The sequence below is a fragment of the Piliocolobus tephrosceles genome, chromosome 15, assembly GCF_002776525.5.
Source record: "Piliocolobus tephrosceles isolate RC106 chromosome 15, ASM277652v3, whole genome shotgun sequence".
Classification (NCBI taxonomy): domain Eukaryota; kingdom Metazoa; phylum Chordata; class Mammalia; order Primates; family Cercopithecidae; genus Piliocolobus; species Piliocolobus tephrosceles.
In genome coordinates, this window is record NC_045448.1 from 104,418,239 (window position 1) to 104,439,570 (window position 21,332).

At 43.0% G+C, this 21,332-nt stretch overlaps 1 protein-coding gene across 3 annotated transcripts in view; it reads left to right on the forward strand.

The window, feature by feature from the left end:
• Window positions 1–21,332, forward strand: part of AFF3 (AF4/FMR2 family member 3) — a 630,275-nt gene that overhangs the window by 120,025 nt on the left and 488,918 nt on the right. For all 3 annotated transcript variants that reach the window (XM_023211385.2, XM_023211386.2, XM_023211387.2), the window contains 3 exons: window positions 14,870–14,990; window positions 16,335–16,647; window positions 16,776–17,161. In XM_023211385.2, coding sequence (XP_023067153.1) covers window positions 14,870–14,990; window positions 16,335–16,647; window positions 16,776–17,161 — 820 coding nt within the window. The remainder of the gene's footprint in view (window positions 1–14,869; window positions 14,991–16,334; window positions 16,648–16,775; window positions 17,162–21,332) is intronic.

A 21,332-nucleotide genomic window follows, 5' to 3' on the forward strand; every position in this document is an offset into this window, starting at 1 on the left:
ATATGCTATCGCTGGTTCAAAGTCAGTGTTTAATGACAGTCTACCGAGGCTACCTGTCTGAGATGGAGAAATAGTGTTTCTTTCTGAACTGTGGCTATGTTAATCGTCTTTCATTCAGGTATTAATGATATTTTACCTCGGCAGAGCACTTTAACATTGCCAACCACTGATGACAATGTATGGATTGGTTTCTTAACCCTGCTTGAGATGAGGGTCTAAGGCACAGAGTCCTGACTTGTCTCCGCTTGGACCTTAGCTGAATCTTCTCATTTCTGGCACAATGTTAGTATCTTTGAAGGTAGAGGGGGCTCCATGGAAACTATGGGTCCAGTGATAGGAAGTCTTCTTCTTGTTTGATGGGAAGCCTTGCTGTTTCTCCCGCTTCTGTAATTCTGAGATGACCCAGAATCATTTGCTTCTTGTTCAAGACATCTTCAAGTTTAGTAACTTTCTAGTATGTTTCCCAGAAGATATATAGTATCTTCTGTTAATGCATGTAGAATTTTAATTCCAAAAGGACAATGTGATGCTTCCATGTTTCTTTGTGCCAGTCATAAACAAAATTTGGTAAAAGCTAGCTTGATCAACTCCTTGAGGCTGCTGCTTCCAGAATGTACCTGAAGCAGCTTTATGTATTATAGTATGTGCTTTACTGTCCGGGAAGACCAGAGAAATGTCACTTTTTGTTTATCTTTACTTGTTCAGTGAAGGGAGGGCTTCAGTGAGAAGGAACACCGGATATTTATTCATCCATCCATCCGACAAATGGTAATTGAGTGCTTACTGGGAGCCAGGCACTGTTCTCAGCTAAGCTGAGAGGTGTGTTCTCTGAAGTCCAGTGGATGGAGACCCTAAAGGGCCCAGACAGCTGGGAAACCCAGATGGAAGCCCACAGAGTGGAGGCCGACTATCTCGGCAGAGGGCTAATTGATGTTGAGTTGGCAGAGATCAAGGAGATGGAAGCCCACAGAATGAAGGTGGCTACCTCGGCAGAGGGCTAATTGATGTTGAGTTGGCACAGGTCAAGGATGCGGAGAAATGTGAAATGTCTGTCCCAACCTCTTCCTGTGTGTCCTACTAAATGGTTAACCCCACCTACCCTAGCGTGTCGTTTGTTCTGTGCAGTGTTTTGAGAAAGAAGAGCCTTCATGGCTTCATGGCTCTTCATGGGCTCTCTTCACGTTAATACATTTATCTCCATATCACAGAGCTAGCTGCCTGTATTGCCTGTGGCACTGGACTTGCTGTGTTTTATGTGGGTCTATATGGGAAACATAAAAAGAGGCAGACACGGCCGGGCACAATGGCTCATGCCTGTAATCTTAGCACTTTGGGAGGCCAAGGCAGGTGGATCGCTTGTGGTCAGGAGTTCAAGACCAGCCTGGCTAACATGGCAAAACCCCATCTTTACTAAAAATAAAAAAAATTGGCCAGGCATGGTGGCGCTTGCCTATAATCCCAGCTACTTGGGAGGCTGAGACATGAGAATCGTTTGAACCCGGGAGGCAGAGGTCGCAGTGAGCTGAAATCATGCCACTGCACTCCAGCCTGGGTGACAGAGTGAGACTCTGTCTCCCCCCAAAAAAGTGGGGAAAGGGAGGAAAAGAAAAAAAAGGGGAGACATTTTAAGGTGAGAGGAAACAAACACGTTGTCAGAGTGGACTTCATGTCCTCTTTGCAACATTTCTTAAAGATTTGTGATAGTGATCGTGCTTAGGCAGCCCCGTGATATATAACATTCCTAATGTTCTAGGGAATCGAGTAAAATATTTGTATGATAGATTAGGTGTCTAACTGAAATTGGGAACTTGTGAGTGATGCCACAGCTATAGGAAGACCCCTTGGTTTTCTGACATTGTTATATGGATATTTAGAATTAATCATCTTTAGTGTCACTAGCATGGAATGAATTATAGAACTGTGGAATTCAAATAATTCATAATTCTTAATGTCTTCCTCTGACTCAAGCTTAATTGACTACAGAGTTTTCACCAAAGGAAGTTGTAGAAACGTCCTCCGCAGTATCTGTGTGGAAGTTGTGGTCACAGACATTTTTTGTCTTGTGTAGCTGGTACCTTGTGTGTAATGAGCATTAAATATTTTTTTAAATTAAAAAGCATAAACTTTTAAAAATTTAAATTGTTTTTAATATCCACAATTTCCTATGCAACTTAGAAACTAATACTTACTGTGTGATTCTGACAAACTGTTTAAATTTTCTAAGCCCCACTTTTTTCATTGATGAAAGGCCGTTGTCATTAAAATGAGCATAATAATGTTTATGGCACAGATCTTGTATCATTTTCAGATTTATATGCTTTTATTTAAAATTTTGTGTTTTGTATAAATAAGGACAACATAACAGTTTTGTTGAGGGGGTAAATAAAATAACAAATATAAACTTTCTTTACAAGCTCTCCAGCACCAGGCTCAATATTACTGTTATTATGATTCCCATTATTACTAAATTCTTTAACCATAAATAAAGCATAGGACCCAGGATCTGAATGGGGTTTAGTTCTGTGTGTTCAAATTATGGTATGCATACAGCCTAAATTTTGAAAAGGAAGGAAAAAGCATGAAACGTTCATTTACTACATATTCTTAACGTATCTTATACTGTTTTATTCAGTGCCAAATCTGTGCCAGTGTGCGAACAGGAGAACCAGATTGCATGTTTGGGGAAACCAGGAATTAGAGTGCCAGGCACTCTTCTGTGTGCTGAGGATACAGTTGGATAGGAACTAGATGTAGACTTTCTTCTTGTGGTACGGTTTAATAAAGAATTCAGATAATTAGCATAAGAAGTGCCATTATGCGGGAGAGTGGAGGGTTCTACATAGAACTTATGCAGGGCCCCGAGGTTTGGTGAGGGGAGTCTGGGAATGTTCCCAAGAGAGAAAAATCACTAAAGTGAGACCTTCAAGACAAGGAGGAAGTGGGCAGGTGGACAGCAGGGGTGTTCAAGGCACAGGAAGGAGCCATAACATAGCAGTTGGGAAGATTGGGAGCTGACCTTGAGCAGATGAGCAGGGACTAGGTCCTGCAAAGCCGTGGCTACCAGATTGGGACTCTCTCCTGAGGGCAGGGCAGTGGCATGACCAACTGCTCTTTTTTTAAACACCACCTTGGCTTGACGGTGGAGGAGCGATTGGGCTGGGGTAGGAAGAACAGCTGGGAGATATATTTTCGGAGGCTTTGCAGGGGGCTGGGAGGAAGCCCATGGAGGCCTGGGCCAAGGGGTTGGCAGTGCGGAAGGAGAGAGTTGGACAAATGTGAGCAGTCTTCAGGTAGTAGAGTTGACAGGTCTAGAGGGGGTTGATTGGATATGGGGGGCATGGGAAATGGCAGAGTCCAGATGGTGCCCAGGTTTCTGACCCAAGCAACTAGGTGGGTAGTGCTGCCGTCTGCTGACACAGGCAACAAGGGGAGGCTGGGGTTGGGGTCGGCATGGTGGTGAGCTACGTCTGGACATGCAGACTGTCTATGAGAAACCTGACTTGCCACATAGGGAGTTGGATAATTGGTAGCTGAGAAGAGAGATTTGAGTGAGTCTTGGAGACTTGTACAACATCAACATGAAGATGGCACCTGAAGGCAAGGAATGAAGGACATGTCCCAGGAAGACTGTCACTTGAGAAGAGACCAGGTTTTGCACAGAGCCTGGAGTGGCACAGGAGGGAAACATGGCAAGCAAACTGAGGAGCAACCGGAGAGATAAGAGGGAGACCATGATCTCATGGTACCAGAGGGCCAGGGAAGGAGGCCTCTGAAGGGCAGTGCTAGCCAAGGGGAGGTAGGGGAGTGAAAAGCATCCACAGATTGCCCCATGAGGAAGTTGAAGGCTGGCTGCGAACGGAAGAACCAGATTCCATGTTTAGGGAAACCAGGAATTGGAGAGAGACAGCAAGTGTAGACAGCTTTGCAGAAAACTACGGCTGGTAAGAGAAGGTGTAATGGCAAGAAAGGCTCAGGGAGGCTTATTCTCTTTCTCTACGTATGGAGGGGCCTTGACCAGGTTTATTTGCTGATTCGAAAAAGCCAGTTGAGACCAAGAGCAAACAGGAGGAAGTGGCATCTGTGGGAAGGTGGGGTTGGGGGGATAGGCCTCAGAGCCCAGGTGGGAGAGTGAGCCCGGGGAGGAGAAAGGGCTCCCCTCAGCGGGGAGGAAAGGGTGTGAAGATGGAGTGAGGGAAGATTGGAGGAGGGAAATGGAGGCGCATCTGACCACTGGTGACTGAGGAACCGAGCCCCTGATCTCACACCCCGATTCTGCTTTTGTGGTGACCACGGGGGCTGTTCTGTGTCCTCCTCCAGATTCTTATATGTTTATTGTCTTATTTCTCTCTTCTCTGTCCTCTTGACCCACTGAGACTTCTAGCTAAGCTTACACACTGCCTGTACCAACACAGGCAGTTCTCTCTTCTCTCTTCACACAGGGTGTCCTTCTCAGGTACGTTAGTGAGTTTATTCTGGTAGTTTCCACCTGTGTTGTCTCCGTGGAGAACCGTGATGGTTGGCCTGTCAGGGTGATTAGCTATCATGAGGCATTTGGGGCCATGCATCTCCTTTTGATTCTTCCTTTTTGAAAAGTCAGTTCTATTTATCTTCTTTCTAGCCTAGGGCTTGTTCCCTACCTCACAGGTAAGTTGATTCAGTTCAATGGATAGCAGTAGTTCAAGGTGACTCTTACTCCTTTTCAGAAATCCCATCTCAACCACAGCCTGTCTCCTGAGTGGTCCTGGGAGATAAAGAAGTCGAGTTGGATTCAGGAAAGCATGAGCCATTTTTAAAGGCTAATGTTGAGGGTCTCTGGGCCTTCTGGGTCCATGAGACTGACCCACCTGAAGTGTCGGGACTGGATGAGAGGACTCAGACACCCTTCTCCCCTCCGACTTCAGGCACCAGCCCATGACCCTGAGTGGCCACAGCAAGGATTGCAGGGAAGGGCATCATGGTTAAAACATAAGCATGTTATAAAATACGACGCATTGTGTAGATAGCTTTTAACATTCCTAGGAGCTGAAGTTTAGAAACTGGGGCCGTAAAGTGAAAATGAAATTTAACTGAGCATTTGGTGGAGGAAAAATAATTTATTGGCTCTTCCATGGAAAGCCCTGGGATTCAGCATCCTTCTCATCGCAGACACCTGTGATTAATGACAGCCCTGCGCTACTGCTGGGAAAGGAGCGCTTTGAAATAGCATAGTAGGGACTTTGCAAGTGGGTCTCATTTGGTTAAATTACTGCCTTTGTGAGGTTCTGCTGCATCTTTATATTCTACCAAGGAGAAGATGGTAAATCAGAGTAATTGCTTCATCCCAAGGCACTTTTATATTGTAAAGGAAAAAGGTCCTGTTAAGAAACTCAAATTAACTTCTGCTGTTTATACTATATGGAAAGACTTGGAAAGCTGCTTGTCATACAGCCTGGCAGTTTATTTATCATGGAACAATTCCATTAGAACCTGACACTTGTTCTCATGGCACCAAGACTTAGGATCCCTCAGGAAAAGCATTTAACCCTTGGAAATGCAAAGCTGTCATTTATCTGTCATCTCTCTAAAACCCACTGGAGTGTATTTACGAGAGAGATTTGAAACAGTCATCGTTCCGCTGAACTAGAAATGGAGCTGGGACTCAGTGAACGATCAGTGAAAAACCGATGAGTGTCCAGTACCAGTTTGCAGCAGCTCGACTACGCTAGCTCTCTCATAAAATGAACTCACTGTGGCATTCTGTATTTCTTAAGGAATTCAGTATGCAGAATTCACACTGAAAAATTGGTAGAATGTGGGAGTCGGTTTACCTTACAGCTTCTGAAATCTTCTGTTTGAAAAAATGTTGGGACTAGGGTATTAGTTCACTGCTAGTGCTGTGTCATTTGAATTGCGTATTCTAGTTATATTATATAGGTTTTAGAAGAATTCTTAGAATTAACCTATATATATCAACCAAGGAGGCTTAGCAGATCTTGGAAGAATGAACTGAAACAGTCATGATCTGTAAATTAACACCCTTTTGCCTAGCATTTACTAACAAAGGATGAAGGTACCATTTGTCAAAGCTTGTCAGTAAGCAGTTCCCCAGGGAGGCAGTGGAGCAGAGTCTAAGAATTTGGTCTCTGGTGCCAGACTGCCTGGCTTCACATGTAAGTGATGTTGCTTACTGGCTATGGGACTTGGACAAGTTAGTTAACCTCAGAGCCTCTTGTTTCTTCACTGTAAATAGGGAGAATGACTCTTGAGGTTTTAAATGCAGTAATTCATGTAAAGTCCATGCAGAGTAGTTGTTAACTAGCAACATTTAATGTGGGCCAGATGGGCCTGGGAGGATGACATAGACCCAGAAAATTATTTGGGATGACTGTGGGTTAAACTTGTCTATGGGTGTTTGTGACTTTGTGTCTCCCTTTAATGTCATAGTTTCTCAAAAGATATAGTACAGAAGTGGTTATGGCACAGACCACCCTCAGTCTCATTCCTGTTCTGGTAGAACAGGTCAGCACAGCTAAAGTAAAGATCTAGAAATGCTCCCAGAAAATATTTTCAAGATTGAATTAAGATTGAGAAAACCTTTACTTGTTTGTGGTCAGAGACAAACAAGTAAAAGGGGACCGATATTTTTGAGGAGTCCCTGGTAGAAGTAATGCACAGTGGGTGGAGGGAGTGTTGGTGACCCAATGTTGTAGTGCTGTTGGGGGAAGGTAGAGAGAACATTCATGGGAACTGAAATTACTTGGCTCATAAGAAAAATCCTGTATAAGTGAGCAGGGGCATAATCATGTTCTTTAGGATTTAAGAATTTGTTATATGTACTGTTGACTATTTCTCACTCTTCAACAGATTTTTAACCACTAGCACCTTCACCACCACTTTCACCACCACCAATACCATTACTACCACCACCAGCATCATCATCATCACCACCATCACTAATGTCACCACCGTTATCATCACAACCACCATTACCATTACCACCACTACCACCATCACCACCATCACCACCATTATCATAACAGTCACCACCATCACCATCAGTACCACCAGCACCATCACCACCTTCATCACCAACACCATTACCACCACCATCACCACCACCACCATCAGCATCACTACCATCACCATTATCAACACAACCACCACCACCATCACCACCACCATCACTACCACCACCACCATCACTATCACTACCACTAACATGTTCACCACCATTACTATCACCATCATCATGACCACTACCATGGTCACCACCACCACCACTACCACTGCCATCACCACCACTACCATCATCACCACCACTACCATCACCATTATCATCACAACCAGAGTCATCATCAGCATCACCACAACTACCACCACCACCATCACCATCACCATTGCTACCACCACCATTACTACCACTACCACCACCGTCACCATCACTACCATTATCACAATCATCACCATCATCACTACCACTGCTACCACCACCACCACCACCAATACCTTCACAACTACTGTCACCACTGCTACCACAACCACCATCACCACCACCACCACCACCACGACTACCACTGCCACCACCACCACCATAACCATCATCACCATCACCACCATCATCACTACTACCAGGACTTCTGCTGCCACTGTCTTGGAAGAAGACAGTGGAAGACCACCACTGTCACCACCATTGTACCTATATCATCACAACCACAACAACTCAGGGCTTCAAAGACTCCAGTTGGGAGATTCTTGTCTTTTTACCACATTCTGCCTTCAGCCCCACTTCCTCTGTCCGAGTTGTCTCTGTCCCATGCTCATTCTCTGCCTTTCAGTCCACCAGCTATGTCTCTGGATTAAGAAGGGAATTTGCAAGTACACTTCAGCAGCCTTGCTTTACTCTGATTTAAAAAACAATTTCTGGTTTTTATCATTTGCTTTTAAATAAGAGATGTTAATTAGTTTGACTCATTAAATTTCAAACAATTGTTATAATTTTGGAGTGTTTGATTAAATTTCCTTAATTATACACAGTGCTTATGCTGCTGCACCGGAGAGCAGGAGTTTCTGGGGAATATTCTTCTCTCCTCCTTACGCCTTTTCTTCTTCCTGCTCACCCTCATGGCTCCAAGTCCATGCCCAGGGAGCATGTTACCATGTCGTCAGGTCTCAAAGTGTCTGAAAAGATTGTCTTCTCTGTGGCCAGGCTGATGCGAACTGTAAAAAGGGGGAGAGTGTTTCTCTGTTTCCTCTGAATCCACCCTTCATGCATTTGCTCCACACCAAATCTGCTCTCAGGAAGGGATCAGACGAAACTATTTAGAGTGAGGTAGCAGTGATAAGTTAGCAGTGGGTAAACCACATAAACGAAACTTTAAATGAGGAATTCCACCTTGTTAAAGAACTAAGGTGGGCCGGGCACGGTGGCTCACACCTGTAATTCCAGCAATTTGGGTGGCTGAGGCGGGCGGATCACGAGGTCAGGAGATGGAGACCATCCTGGCTAACATGCTGAAACCCCGTCTCTACTAAATATACAAAAAAAAAAAAAAAAAATTAGCTGGTGTGGTGGCATGTGCCTGTAGTCCCAGCTACTCGGGAGGCTGAGGCAGAAGAATCACTTCAACCTGGAACCTGGGAGGTGGAAGTTGCAGTGAGCTGAGATCGCCCCACTGCACTCCAGCATGGGCAACAGAGTGAGACTCCGTCTAAAAGAGAAAAAGGAAGTAAGGTGGTATGGAGAGGATAACATAACAGCCTCTGAATATACTCCCAAAGGCCACTTACTAGTAATCCATGTATTTTGTACCTTTAAGCCCTTCTTCCTCTCCCTGTCCTTAACCTGCCCTTTTCTCAAGACCCAGCCCAAAGCTGGTCTCCTGCAGGAAACTGCTGATTCCCTGTGCTACCCCTGCCCGTGCCCTGACCACAGGCTACTCACATTGTTTGCTTGTGAAAGGGTCCCCTTCTTCCTTCTACCCATTCTCCTTGCCCCAGACTGTTGTCTTCTCATCAGCAGGATGGCTCAATCACAGCCCTGTCTCCCTAGTATCTGACACAGTGGCATTCAGAAAATGCTTTTGGATGAAAGTGAATTGTGTTTTTGTTACTTGAAAAGGACTGTATTTTAAAAACATGCAAAAACATGGTAACTTTTTCCAAAAGATAGGTGAGAGGTGGTTCATTCTCTTCTCCTTGAATTCATTTATTTCTTAGAACCCCACAACCCTGGAGATACATCGGTAGTTTGGATAATTTTTAAAAAATAAGAATAAAACATTTTGATGATTCTAGTCGAGGGATATAATTGGCTTCATATACCCTTGCCTAAAAGTCTCCTCCATGGGAAATGCAGTTTGCTTGGAGCAAGTGCTCCAAAACCAACTGCATTTCATCAGATTTCATCAGGCTGCATGTGGATGTGTGCAGTGGGGAGGAGGTTGTCACCCCTGGCTGGCTGGGTCTGCTGAATCAACCTGTGGCTCAGCCAGAGGGCAGGCTGTCCTGGCTCCAGCACCTTTCTCACCAGTAGGGCAGCCTAGGGAGAGATTGGAGCAGGCTGATGAGTGGGTAGCATTTGATAAAAGTAGTGACATCAGTAGCCCTCGCTGGGCAACTTTAGAATCTTACCATTTAAAAATTTTTTTTATTCACTCCTCTATCTTCCATTCCACAGTTATAGGTTACATAGGTCTGCTTTGTGTGTGTGCTGTGGAAAGAGACTGATTTCTGTCTTTTGTCAATTGGGGGCTGTAAAAAATTGTAACAGCTGAGACTTTATTCTGGAATTCTCTTATGGTTCTCTCTGTCTGACTGGGAAAGAGCTTGCCTTATTTCATTTATTCCTGTTTTGCTTCTGTGGGGCTCATTTAACTAGTTCTCACTACTGGGCTTGTAGACATCAGGGTTTAGGAGGTGCCACCACTTGTTGGCTCCAGGGTAGCTCCTGTTCTCTGGGCAGAGCTGAGTAAGGTACTTTGAACATTGCTGTTCCTTCTACACAGTGTCTCTTTATGACATTGTTTTGATGATCAAACTCTTATCCTAAGTTTCTTGATCTTTATAAAAGTTAAGCCAGTCATAATATTCACCATCACTGTCTTTCTCCAGCGAGCATTGTGAGGATAATTAAGGGACATATAGGTGAAATGTTTTGAGCTCAATGGAAGAGAGAAGCCATCAGGCTCATAGATGTTACTTTTACTTAGTTTCATACTGTTAGCATATGATCAAGAATAGATAAATTTTGGAAATGATGACAGTTTCATGTTTAGACATCTATTTCTACTTAACCACCATCATTGGCCTTGGCTGGAGCTCTACAAGATACCTCAATTTATAGATTTAAAACAAGTAAGTGAGAAATGATCAAAAATGTTTTTTACTACATTTTTATTTGCTATTTAAAAAAAAATTCTAAAAATAAATAGGCCTTTTTTTTTTTTTTTTTTTAAGACGGAGTCTCGCTCTGTCACCCAGGCTGGAATGCAGTGGCGCGACCTTGGCTCACTGCAAGCTCCGCCTCCTGGGTTCACACCATTCTCCTGCCTCAGCCTCCTGAGTAGCTGGAACTATAGGCGCCCACCACCTTGTCCGGCTAGTTTTTTGTATCTTTTAGTAGAGACGGGGTTTCACCATGTTAGCCAGGATGGTCTCGATCTCCTGACCTCGTGATCCGCCCACCTCGGCCTCCCAAAGTGCTGGGATTACAGACTTGAGCCACCGTGCCCGGCCTAAATAGGCCCTTTAAAAGGAGTTGATTAAAAAGGTTAATTTTTCTGGGAATGTTATGCATCTGCAACAAATAATAAATAATACTGAAGCAGTTGGCTACCTCCAATTTCATGCAAAATAAATAAATATGTTTGGTGACATACATTTGAGGAATGTGATTTTTATAATTTTTATGGAAATGGGAACAACTTTACAGATGATAGAAGTTTTTACCATCTGCTGGTAACAAAGAGACATAACTCATAACGTGTGACACATTTTGAGTTTAATGTATACGTTGGCATGCCGGGAATCGGAATTCTCTTAGACCTAAGTCAGCCATCCCAGGGGAAGCTGACCTGACTTTCAGCTTGTCAGGGGAAAGCTTTCTTTGCTTTTAAAGCATGATCTTCGCACTGCTCAAATGGCAGAGGGATGAAGAAGGCTAAGCTTTCATGGCAAGAGATGAAGAGAAAGGCACTCTGCAGGCTGGTGAGCACCGGCACGATTTTCACTTGTAATTAGTGGAATGGGGGCTCACTGTCGAGAAGCTACTGTCTTTATGAGTCAAAACATTTAGTATTGGTGGAAAGGTGAGAGTTCAGACACTTAGGGAGATACAGGGGGTGGGAAACCCAGCCTTTCTCTTACAGTGACAGCCGCTTTAAGCAAGTGACATTTTAGCTCCCTCGTCATGAAATGACATGTTGTGGGGGGTGGGGGGAGCTTATGGTTCTAGTTAAGGAATGGGTGGGTTAGTTTTAAGAAGCAGCTCAGTAGAGGCTACAGAGCTGCCCACCAAGGAAGGAGGAGAGAAACCAAAGGGAAGACCTTGCCTTTCTTTTCGAGTTTCCTTTCCTCTCCTTTGAAGAAGTGGGGACGTTGCCATTTGGGTCAGCCTGGCTTCACCTTAGGGTGTGGAAGCATGGCACAAGCATGATGGCAGGCCCCTGAAAAGACAGCTAGTGGATTTCCATTAGTAGATTATGAGTAAGGGGTCCTGAGGGTGTCCCCTCCTTCTTGGTATCAGGAGCTGTAGGCTGGTTATGTGGGTAGAACCTCATTAGTGGATTTTATCTAGCAATCTGGATGCTTTAGAAAGCATCTTGGAGTGCTTTGGGGGTATCTTTCAGCTTAGAGGGGTTGGGGGATGAGGCAGGTTTAAAGAGGAGCCTCTTTTCTCTCACTTCCAACTTCTTCAGAGTAGGACATGACTCACAACTCCCAGACCCTGGAAATGTATTGGGTCCGATATCTGCCTAATTAATTTTGGGTTTTATCCTATTGCTTTTGTCTTAAACATTTAAGCCACACTGAAAAATAAGTGGAGTGTATGAATGTGTTTTCAGGGCTGCGTCTACTGTTGTCCCTTCCTTTGTTTATCTTGCCTCCCATTCTGCCCCTCTGGGATTCTGGATCCTTTCCCCTTGGCCTCTGGAAAATATGCTGACAGACTCGTGCACGCTAAGATACTCAAGGCTAATCAGGTTTAAAGTGTTTCCCCTTCTTGTGGTGTTTATATTTCTTGCAGGGGTGAAGACATCTTAAACCAGAGGAATGACTCTCTAGTTGTGGAATTTCAGTCATCAGCCAGCAGATGCAGGAGGTATTATTTTGGGCATGGGGGCTTTCTGAGAAGCCCCGAAATCATTCTCAATGACCACCTGCCTGCTTCATCTTACATAAGGCCACTCTGTGCATCACACTGGTCTTGTGTGTCTGGTTGGGTTGACCTGACTGAGGGCAACAAGCATGGGTGTGGGAGTCCCTGTGTGTATGGGAAAAGGGAAGAGTTATGATGCATGTGTGCAAGCCTTTTTTTTTTTTTTCTTTTGAGACGGAGTCTCACTCTGTTGCCCCAGGCTGGAGTGTGGTGGTGAGATCTCGACTCACTGCAAGCTCCGCCTCCCGTGTTCCCGCCATTCTCCTGCCTCAGCCTCCCAAGTAGCTGGGACTATAGGCACCTGCCACCATACCCGGCTATTTTTTTGCATTTTTAATAGAGACGAGGTTTCATTGTGTTAGCCAGGATGGTCTCGATCTCCTGATCTCATGATCCGCCCGCCTCGGCCTCCCAAAGTGCTGGGATTACAGGCGTGAGCCACCGCACCTGGCCGCTTTTTGTTTTTTAACTGCAGGTGTCAATATTGTTCCAAAAGCTAGAAGTTCATAATGAAACTAGAATTCTCCTGTTGATTAAAGACTACTTCATATCCATCTACAATGTGGGTCATATGTCCTCAGAGCAGTCTCCATTTGAAATCCATGGAATGTTCATGAAAGCCGGGGTTTCATATTACAGATGTCCACAAGCAGGGCGGGACCTTCATACCCTCTGCTGGGAACTGGAAGTCTGGTTCTCTGAATAAGAGCGCCTTTCCCGTCTCCCACCTTCCTTAGGCTGGTCGCTGTCAGTCACCACAGCTACCCCAGAGAGTTCTTAGTGATCAGTGATCATGATGTTAGAGCTGTGAGCCTCCCAGTTGGTAGAAGATTCCAGAGGCTGCAGTCCCCGTTATATGAAGGTCACTGGTTGGACTCCCAAATCTAATAACTGTGGGTAATATACTAAGGATGAATTAAAATGCTAATAGGCTCCATGTTCTGGATATCATTACATTCCCTAATATTAAATTTAAATTAAATGCCTTAGGTGCTGCAGCAGCCTTGCCAGAAGCGTGTTTAGCATCACATCACCCCTTACACAGCAAATTTAAAGTACACCCCAGCCACACGGGCAGAGTTAGGATAAGCAATATTTATTTTACAATAATTTGTGTGTCCCCTACAGCTACATGATATAAATACTCTCTGTTTTACTAAAGATAGTTTTTTCCTTTTAAAAACCACAATTTTCATAAGTTCCTTTGAACCCACCGATCCTTTTATTATTAACAATATTTTATTAGCAATATGTTGGATTTTGTGGCACCTAAAGCTACTCCAAAGCCATTTTATAGATTACCTTCACATTTAAGCCTTATAACAGTGCCATGAAACACCCCTGCTTTATAATGAAGTCACTAAGGCGTACAGAGACCAAGTGCCTTTTCCATCCCCCTGTCGCTGATCTGGGGAGAACCACATTTTGCAGGTGAGTGTCCCGACTCCCAGCTCAGCATCTTCCCACTAGACCAAGTGGGAGCTGGAAGCAGAATGATGGCCAGGTCACTGAACCCACCTGCTTCTGCTGGGAAACGAGGACAGAGCTCATCTTAAAGGATCTGTAAGCTCTTTTCGTTTGGTAGCGTTGGTTCTGTTGTCTACACGGAGGCCGGATTTCTTTATCCAGGGAGCCAGAAAAACAAGTGCATTTCCTTCCTTCAGTAAACAGGTCACTTCCTCATCACTAGTTGAATTAGCCCCCTTGTTTTCTCCTTATTAGGGGGAAGGAACACTTTATTTCTTCCTCATTTCTTCCAGTTGTCTGGTGCCTGGCCACTTCATAATTGTATTTTGAGAGAATAGATATTAATTTTCTTCGACAAAAGGCCGAGTTCCTTGATGACACAACATAATTCAATTTCCGTTCTCTCCCCTCATTGCCTGCACCCCTTCCTCCTGGCACATTTTTCATAGTTAGGAGGAGTGATAGTGTCAAATATATCAGAAGGAAGAATTGATTCAGTAGTCGTTTGACGACTTGACTGATTAACAGAGATCAGAAGAAGGCTCATAACTGTGAAAACCACTGCAGCATGGAGTTTTAACAGCTCTTTAGGGAGCTAGTTAATGAAAGAATCACTACGGAAACAGCCATGCAAAAAGAAAAAAAAACAAAAAGAACAGGAGCATTCCCGTATAACACTCAGAAGCTCTGTCATAGAGAAAATATGCTCATAATTTCTATTTACACATCACTGTAATTACCGTCTGCCTTAAGATTACTTTCAGTCTTCTCCTGTCAAAGTTGCTTAGACAGTTCCTCTTTCACATACCAGGAAGGAAAACCTAGTACTGGTTGGAACTGGTCCTAAGGATTCTTTTTCCCCCGAAGCATGTAATTGTTAGACACCCCAGCACACTGCCTGATTACTCTGGCTTTTGTCTTGTCCGTGTTCTTGTTATCATCACCATTTGTCCACGAACCAGACTTCTGCACTCACATGAGTGTTACGTTGGGCTTTACAGTTTAATTTGTGTGTGTGGTTGTTCTGTCTTCTTTCTCCTGATGCAGTGTCTATGAACCAGATAGAAATGCATTACGGAGGAAAGAACGAGAAAGAAGAAATCAAGAAACTCAACAGGATGACGGCACGTTTAATTCTAGTTACTCTCTCTTCAGTGAGCCCTACAAGGTAGATAGTTTTCAGTTGTTCATCTCTACCTTTCACTTGTTTCTCTCACTCCCTGTGAAGGTGGCCTTGACTAAAAGAACTGGCTGACCACACTTCACTGCATCTTCTGTCTGTTCAGCCCATGGAAGACAGCTCAGCCACCAAGTGCAGGGTCTTCCCCCAGAAATTGAGGTGTGTGGTTCACATGGCTTTACTAGCTACTCCCTCAGTAACATGCAACTTTTGTTTACTGTTGACATCTGCTTGCTGTGATTTTTATCAATAATACAGACTTCATCTCTGCGTTAACATATCAAGGTCGATCCCATTTGTTATGTTTTCTCAGATCGTAGGAAACAAACACTATTAGAAGGAGGTTGTGTTACGTATTTGTCATACGTGGATCACGCTAGGATTAGACTACCTGTTAGGGCTAATGAGAAAGAAAGTCTAAGATTATTTCTCATTTTTACCAAAGGCCAGAAATAGAACCTTGCTTCCAAAATGAAATGTCATCCCAGATTTCACAAATACCTTAGGCTGCATGGAGCTCTGGGTCATTCTGGCTTCCTGCACGTTTAGCCCATGTTCCTTTAAGCTTCACATGGACATCTCTTGCCTGTCACTCTGGATTTCTGGCAAGAATAATATTTAGACTAATCCTGAGCCAAATCTGAATTTTCAAGTAAAACTTCTAATGGTACTACAATTACAGGACCATTCAATCATAGAAAGACTTAATCCAGGTCATTTTTTAAAGTTGTAATAGTTAATTTTCCTGATTTCCAGGTAATCTGTTTTAGCTGCAACACACACAAGACCAAGGATAGATCCTCCTGCTCCTTTTTATTTTTTGAGACAGAGTCTCCTTCTGTCGCCCAGGCTGGAGTGCAGTAGCGCGATCTCGGCTCACTGCAACCTCTGCCTCCCGGGTTCGAGTGATTCTCCTGCCTCAGTCTCCCAAGTAGCTGGGGCTACAGGAGCCCGACACCACACCCTGCTAATTTTTGTATTTTTAGTAGAGACAGGGTTTCGCCGTGTTGGTCAGGTGGGTCTCAAACTCCTGACCTCAGGTGTTCTGCCCACCTTGGCCTCCCAAAGTGCTGGGATTCCAGGCATGAGCCACTGTGCCCGGCCAGATAGATGCCTTTTTATGCACCCCGAGGCCATTACAGGCTTCCTATCCTGTTGCATCCCCAAGTGCTGACAGACACCATCAGAGACAATGAGGATTTTGATTTCATCTCTCAGATCTCATTCCGCATGTGACAACCCTGACTCTGTGATTCATAAGGGCACCTGTCCATTCTCTCCCGTGTTTCTGTTGTCTCTAACAACAGTGTGGATGTGTTTTTCTTTCTCCAGACTAACAAGGGGGATGAACTGTCCAACCGGATCCAGAACACGTTAGGCAATTATGATGAAATGAAAGACTTTTTAACTGATAGATCCAATCAGAGTCATCTCGTTGGAGTTCCCAAACCTGGGGTTCCTCAGACTCCTGTGAACAAGATCGATGAACATTTTGTTGCAGATTCAAGAGCCCAGACCCAGCCCTCATCTATCGGTAGCACTACAACTTCCACACCAGCAGCTGTCCCCGTGCAGCAGAGTAAGAGAGGCACTATGGGCTGGCAGAAGGCTGGGCACCCACCCTCCGACGGCCAACAGAGAGCAAGTAAGCACAGGCACAGCTTGCTTAATTTGCACAAATCTGCTAAAACCCAGAGAACCATAATAAAAAATTAAATCCCCATGTATCGAGCCCCTCATCCTTATCTTCCTCCTCTTCTTCTTCCCACTTAGCACAACAGGGCTCTCTCAGGACCTTGCTTGGAGATGGTGTTGGCAGACAGCAGCCGCGGGCCAAACAAGTGTGCAATGTGGAGGTGGGCCTTCAGACCCAGGAGAGACCACCTGCCATGGCGGCCAAGCACAGCAGCAGCGGACACTGTGTTCAGAACTTTCCTCCATCCCTAGCTTCAAAACCCAGCCTGGTCCAGCAGAAACCGACCGCATACGTGCGGCCGATGGACGGCCAAGATCAGGCCCCTGATGAGTCTCCTAAGCTGAAGTCGTCTTCGGAAACCAGCGTGCACTGCACATCATACAGGGGAGTCCCCGCCAGCAAGCCGGAGCCAGCCAGAGCCAAGGCCAAGCTCTCCAAGTTCAGCATCCCCAAGCAGGTGGAGGTGAGTCTTTATCGGCACCGTTCACAGGCAACTGCATAGTTACAAGTGGCAACTTGACCCTTGTGAATTCCGTTTCCGTGTTTCTTGTTTTTCAGTGATGGGGTTGACTTCATGTGGTAGGATTTGTAGCCATCATTAAAAGAGGAGGCAGACTTAAATAATGATTTCTTAAAATCTCAAATGTATTATAATTGAAATTTTTAGAGTTCCAGCAAATGCAGTTGTGTGTGTATGTATTAGTTAGGGAAGGAATGTCCCCTTCAGTATAGTTTGAGAATTTTCTTCTGAACAGCTAGTGTTCACTGAGGTATGAATAAAATTAAGAAATAAGTGAATAAGTGATTCAGAAATAAGAAAAGCACTTACAGGCAATAATTTCAGTATCTAAATAGGTAAATTTTTATGTGAAAGAGTTCCAGAACTCTTTTAACATTTTTGTGTTTTGAAATATTTTAACACAAACCTTACCAAGTAAACCTCATAATAGTTTTTTAATTAATTGTTTAAATTATTCAACTTTGAATATGGTGAATTGTTCAAATATTTTAGAAATCCTGTCCTGTCTCAGACCATATTCCAAATTGATGATGGTTGTGAAGAGTACATGAAGAAAAAAATATGACCATGCATACAAATTTTTTGCTGTGATATGGTATACTAACTAAAATTAAATGTGAGTTCTAGAACATTATACTTAGGAACTGTTCAGTTTTTTCTTTTTAACATATTCTTTAAAGACCGAGTAACATTGTGGCCAGAATATTCTTTGTATCTTAATAACCAAATGAAATCAGTGATTTGACATTTGTTGTTGCATTTTTGACAAGACTGAGCTTAAACATTTCTGAACTATCATCTCAGAGATCACCATGGACTGATAGGGAGATCAACATATCACCCTTAGAGAAGACCTCGTTTTTAATCTATGAGATGTTTACACTGGTTTTGCAGAGAAAATTAAGTGACATGTATACCGTAACTTTTTTTTAGTTGCACATTTATGATAGATTCTAGAAAATGTTCACTCGGAATTAATGGAAGCAAAATGTAATTTCTATAGGCATTTGTTTTTAAAAGTTTGTAGGAAACATACATACATAGCACCTTACAAAACTGAATTCATCAGGCTGTGTGATTCATCATCATCAAATGACTGGTAGCAGCAAATAAATTCCGGTGTATCCTTGAGCAGTGGTGACTGACTTTTACAACCACCAGGAATCCCTTCATTATTTCAGTCTCAATTGACTCCTTGTTAAAATGGTTTTTATCTGCCAGAGAAACTTCAGATTTATTAGGTAATAATTTACATGTTTGTTTATTTTGGAATTCAGTGAGTTCATAAAACTCTAGTTAAAACAAAAAAGATGAATTTTTGATTGCCAGTAAAGCCTTAAGCAGATAACTGTGCAGTTTTTATGAGGCTTTTGGGTATGTCATTAATAACCTGGACACTTTCAGGATGCCCTTTGAGGACTCAGATTGGAAAGAACATGCTGTGTACGGTGTCTGGTTAGCAGAGAGAGAGGGGGTGCCTCAGACAGAGACTCACGCTGAGAGAAATCAGAGCTTTTCTATAGGAAGTGTTCCATTTCCCCTATATGCAGTGACATTGAACTAGCGAGCCTGCCCTCTTCCTAACATTTTGTCCTGAATATTTCAAAAAAGCCAATCATTCTTTGATAGAGAAGAGATAAGAGGTGTTGTTTGTAGAACACAGTTAAAAATTGGTGGGTGGGTTCTTTTTTTATTGGTGAAGGGGGGTGCAGTATTTATTTTAGTAAAAAGCACTGCATATTAGGAGAAATATTGTAATTTGAACCTTATAACACTTGTCTGGGCTCACTCCCACAATAAAAACATGACTAAATTTCACAGTTAGCAATCGAGTAGTAAGTTACTTCTACCCTTCAAACTCAGAGATTTTTGTTGACGGTATTCCAAGAGAAGATTAAGAAATACTCTTTTGGAGGTACATTGTTCAATATTTATAGTCTATTCCAATAAAATCCACAATCAGGCCAGGCACAGTGGCTCATTCCTGTAATCCCAGTACTTTGGGAGGCTGAGGTGGGAGGATTGTGTGAGGCCAGAGTTCAAGACCAGCCTGGGCAACATAGTGAGACCCCCATCTCTACAAAAAATAAGTGAAAAATAAAATTCACAATCATCACGTAGAAGCCGAAGAATTTTATCAACCAGATTTTACTTTTGAGGGAATAAATATTTTTATTTTTTAAAAGAGGTAAAACAATTTAATATGACAAACAATTTCAAAAATATTCATGCGAATATTTTTAAAAATAAAGATACTGTAGGTGTGAAAATCTCCTCTCAATAGTACAGACATTAATTTCCAGTGAGGTAGAGAAGGTGATTTTCAGGGACATTTCCAAAGAAAATGACCTACAAGGTTATTACTTGACTGTGGTGTTTCAGGATGTTAGCTACAGAGCAAGACTTACCACAGTGTGAAGAATTTGGGTTAGGTAGGGTTAGGTAGAAGTGACATAGAAACAAGGAGGGTCATGCAAAAATAGCTATTTGGCATTGTATAGGTACATTCCTCATAAGAAAATCAGATTAATGACTAGGTGCAATGCGATGAGAATTTTTTTTTTATTATAAGATGTAATCTCTGCCTCCAAGAAATTTACATTAACTGAATAAATTAGACTCCAGCACATAGCTTTTAATTTGCAGTTTCTCTCATTTACAGTCCAAATTAAGTTTAAAATTGGCCTTTTAGTCCTAGGAAAATTCCCTCACCTTCATTACCCTTGTAGTAGAAAAACAATTCTGTATTATTTTTAAAAATTGGGAAAATTTGAATCCCTTTTGCCTGGTTTTACACTTCATAAACTCTTCATTCTTTCCCTTACAACATCTGCACCCTACCTGCTGCTATGGCAGATTATTTGCAATAATTCTTGAGTCTTCAATAATAGGTAATTAGTGCAGAAAAATCCAGTGCAATTGGATGTGGAAGTTAAAGACCTCAAGAGAATTCCTTAACTCATACACCTGCCTCTTGGCTGGCTTTTCCCGACTCAGTTTTGTGTTTAATGAAAAACATATTTTCGTTGTTGTAGCTGAGTCTTTTCTTCTGAACGCTGCCCCTCATTAAGTGAGCCTCCCTGGGAGTGCCCCCTGGAAAGGTGTCTACGGTTAGGTGAGAGACCAGGGACTAACGAATGGCCAAAGCATGCCCTCTAGAATGTTCTAAGGCACGGCACACTGAATTTTATTTTGGACTGAAGTGAATTATTTTTTGTTTCACACGCACACACAAATTAATATTTTGTGCTCAGCATGTAATTCCAGATCCAAACATTGGGGGCAGTTAACCTAGAGAGGCAGATACAGTTTTGTGGGACCTCAAATTTGCGTAGTCTTGGAGACCTTCTTTAGGAATAAAGGAATAGAAAATATCTCACCCTTGCCATTATTTCAAAAACATAAAACTATGTTAACACAGTACCACCCCCACCCCACCCCCAATTCCCCGGGGCCTTGGAGACCTTGAGGCTTAAGCATCATTAACTTCATAGTGTATCTGTCTTTGGCTCATGGAATAATATAAAATCATTACTAAGATGATCATTTTAGATTTGAAAAAATGTTATATTAGCCTAAACTTGGTAGAATTTAAAAATACGTATGTATATGTTAGGTGAGGGGCCAGGGCACAAAAATAGGACAGTGGCATGAAAAACCTAACATGCAGAGCCAGTGAGACAACACAGGAGTGTCCTGGACCTTTTGCAGTCGGTGGTTTGACAAGTTACAGCTTCAGCGGTATATTCCAAAACCTACACATTATAGTTTTCTGTTTGCAATTTAATAAGTAGTGATAGTTTGAAACTGCTGTTGCAGAGGGCTCCAGTGGCTGGGAACAGAATTCATTTGATAAGCCAGGGGAGCAAAGGAAGCCAGGAGCTGGTGCCCATAGCTTAATCAGTAGCAAGGAAAGGGACACCTGAATTTGAATATCAGTCAGTAGACTGTGATATCCTAGATGTTTTCGTAGTAGTTGATAATTTATCTATAAGAACAGAGAAACCATTCATGGTTGATCAGAATTTTATTTGTTAAAATAAGTAATTAAATAGTCTAAGATGTATTGATTAATCATAGAATTTTCATGAAGGGCATTTTAAAATCGCCGTTT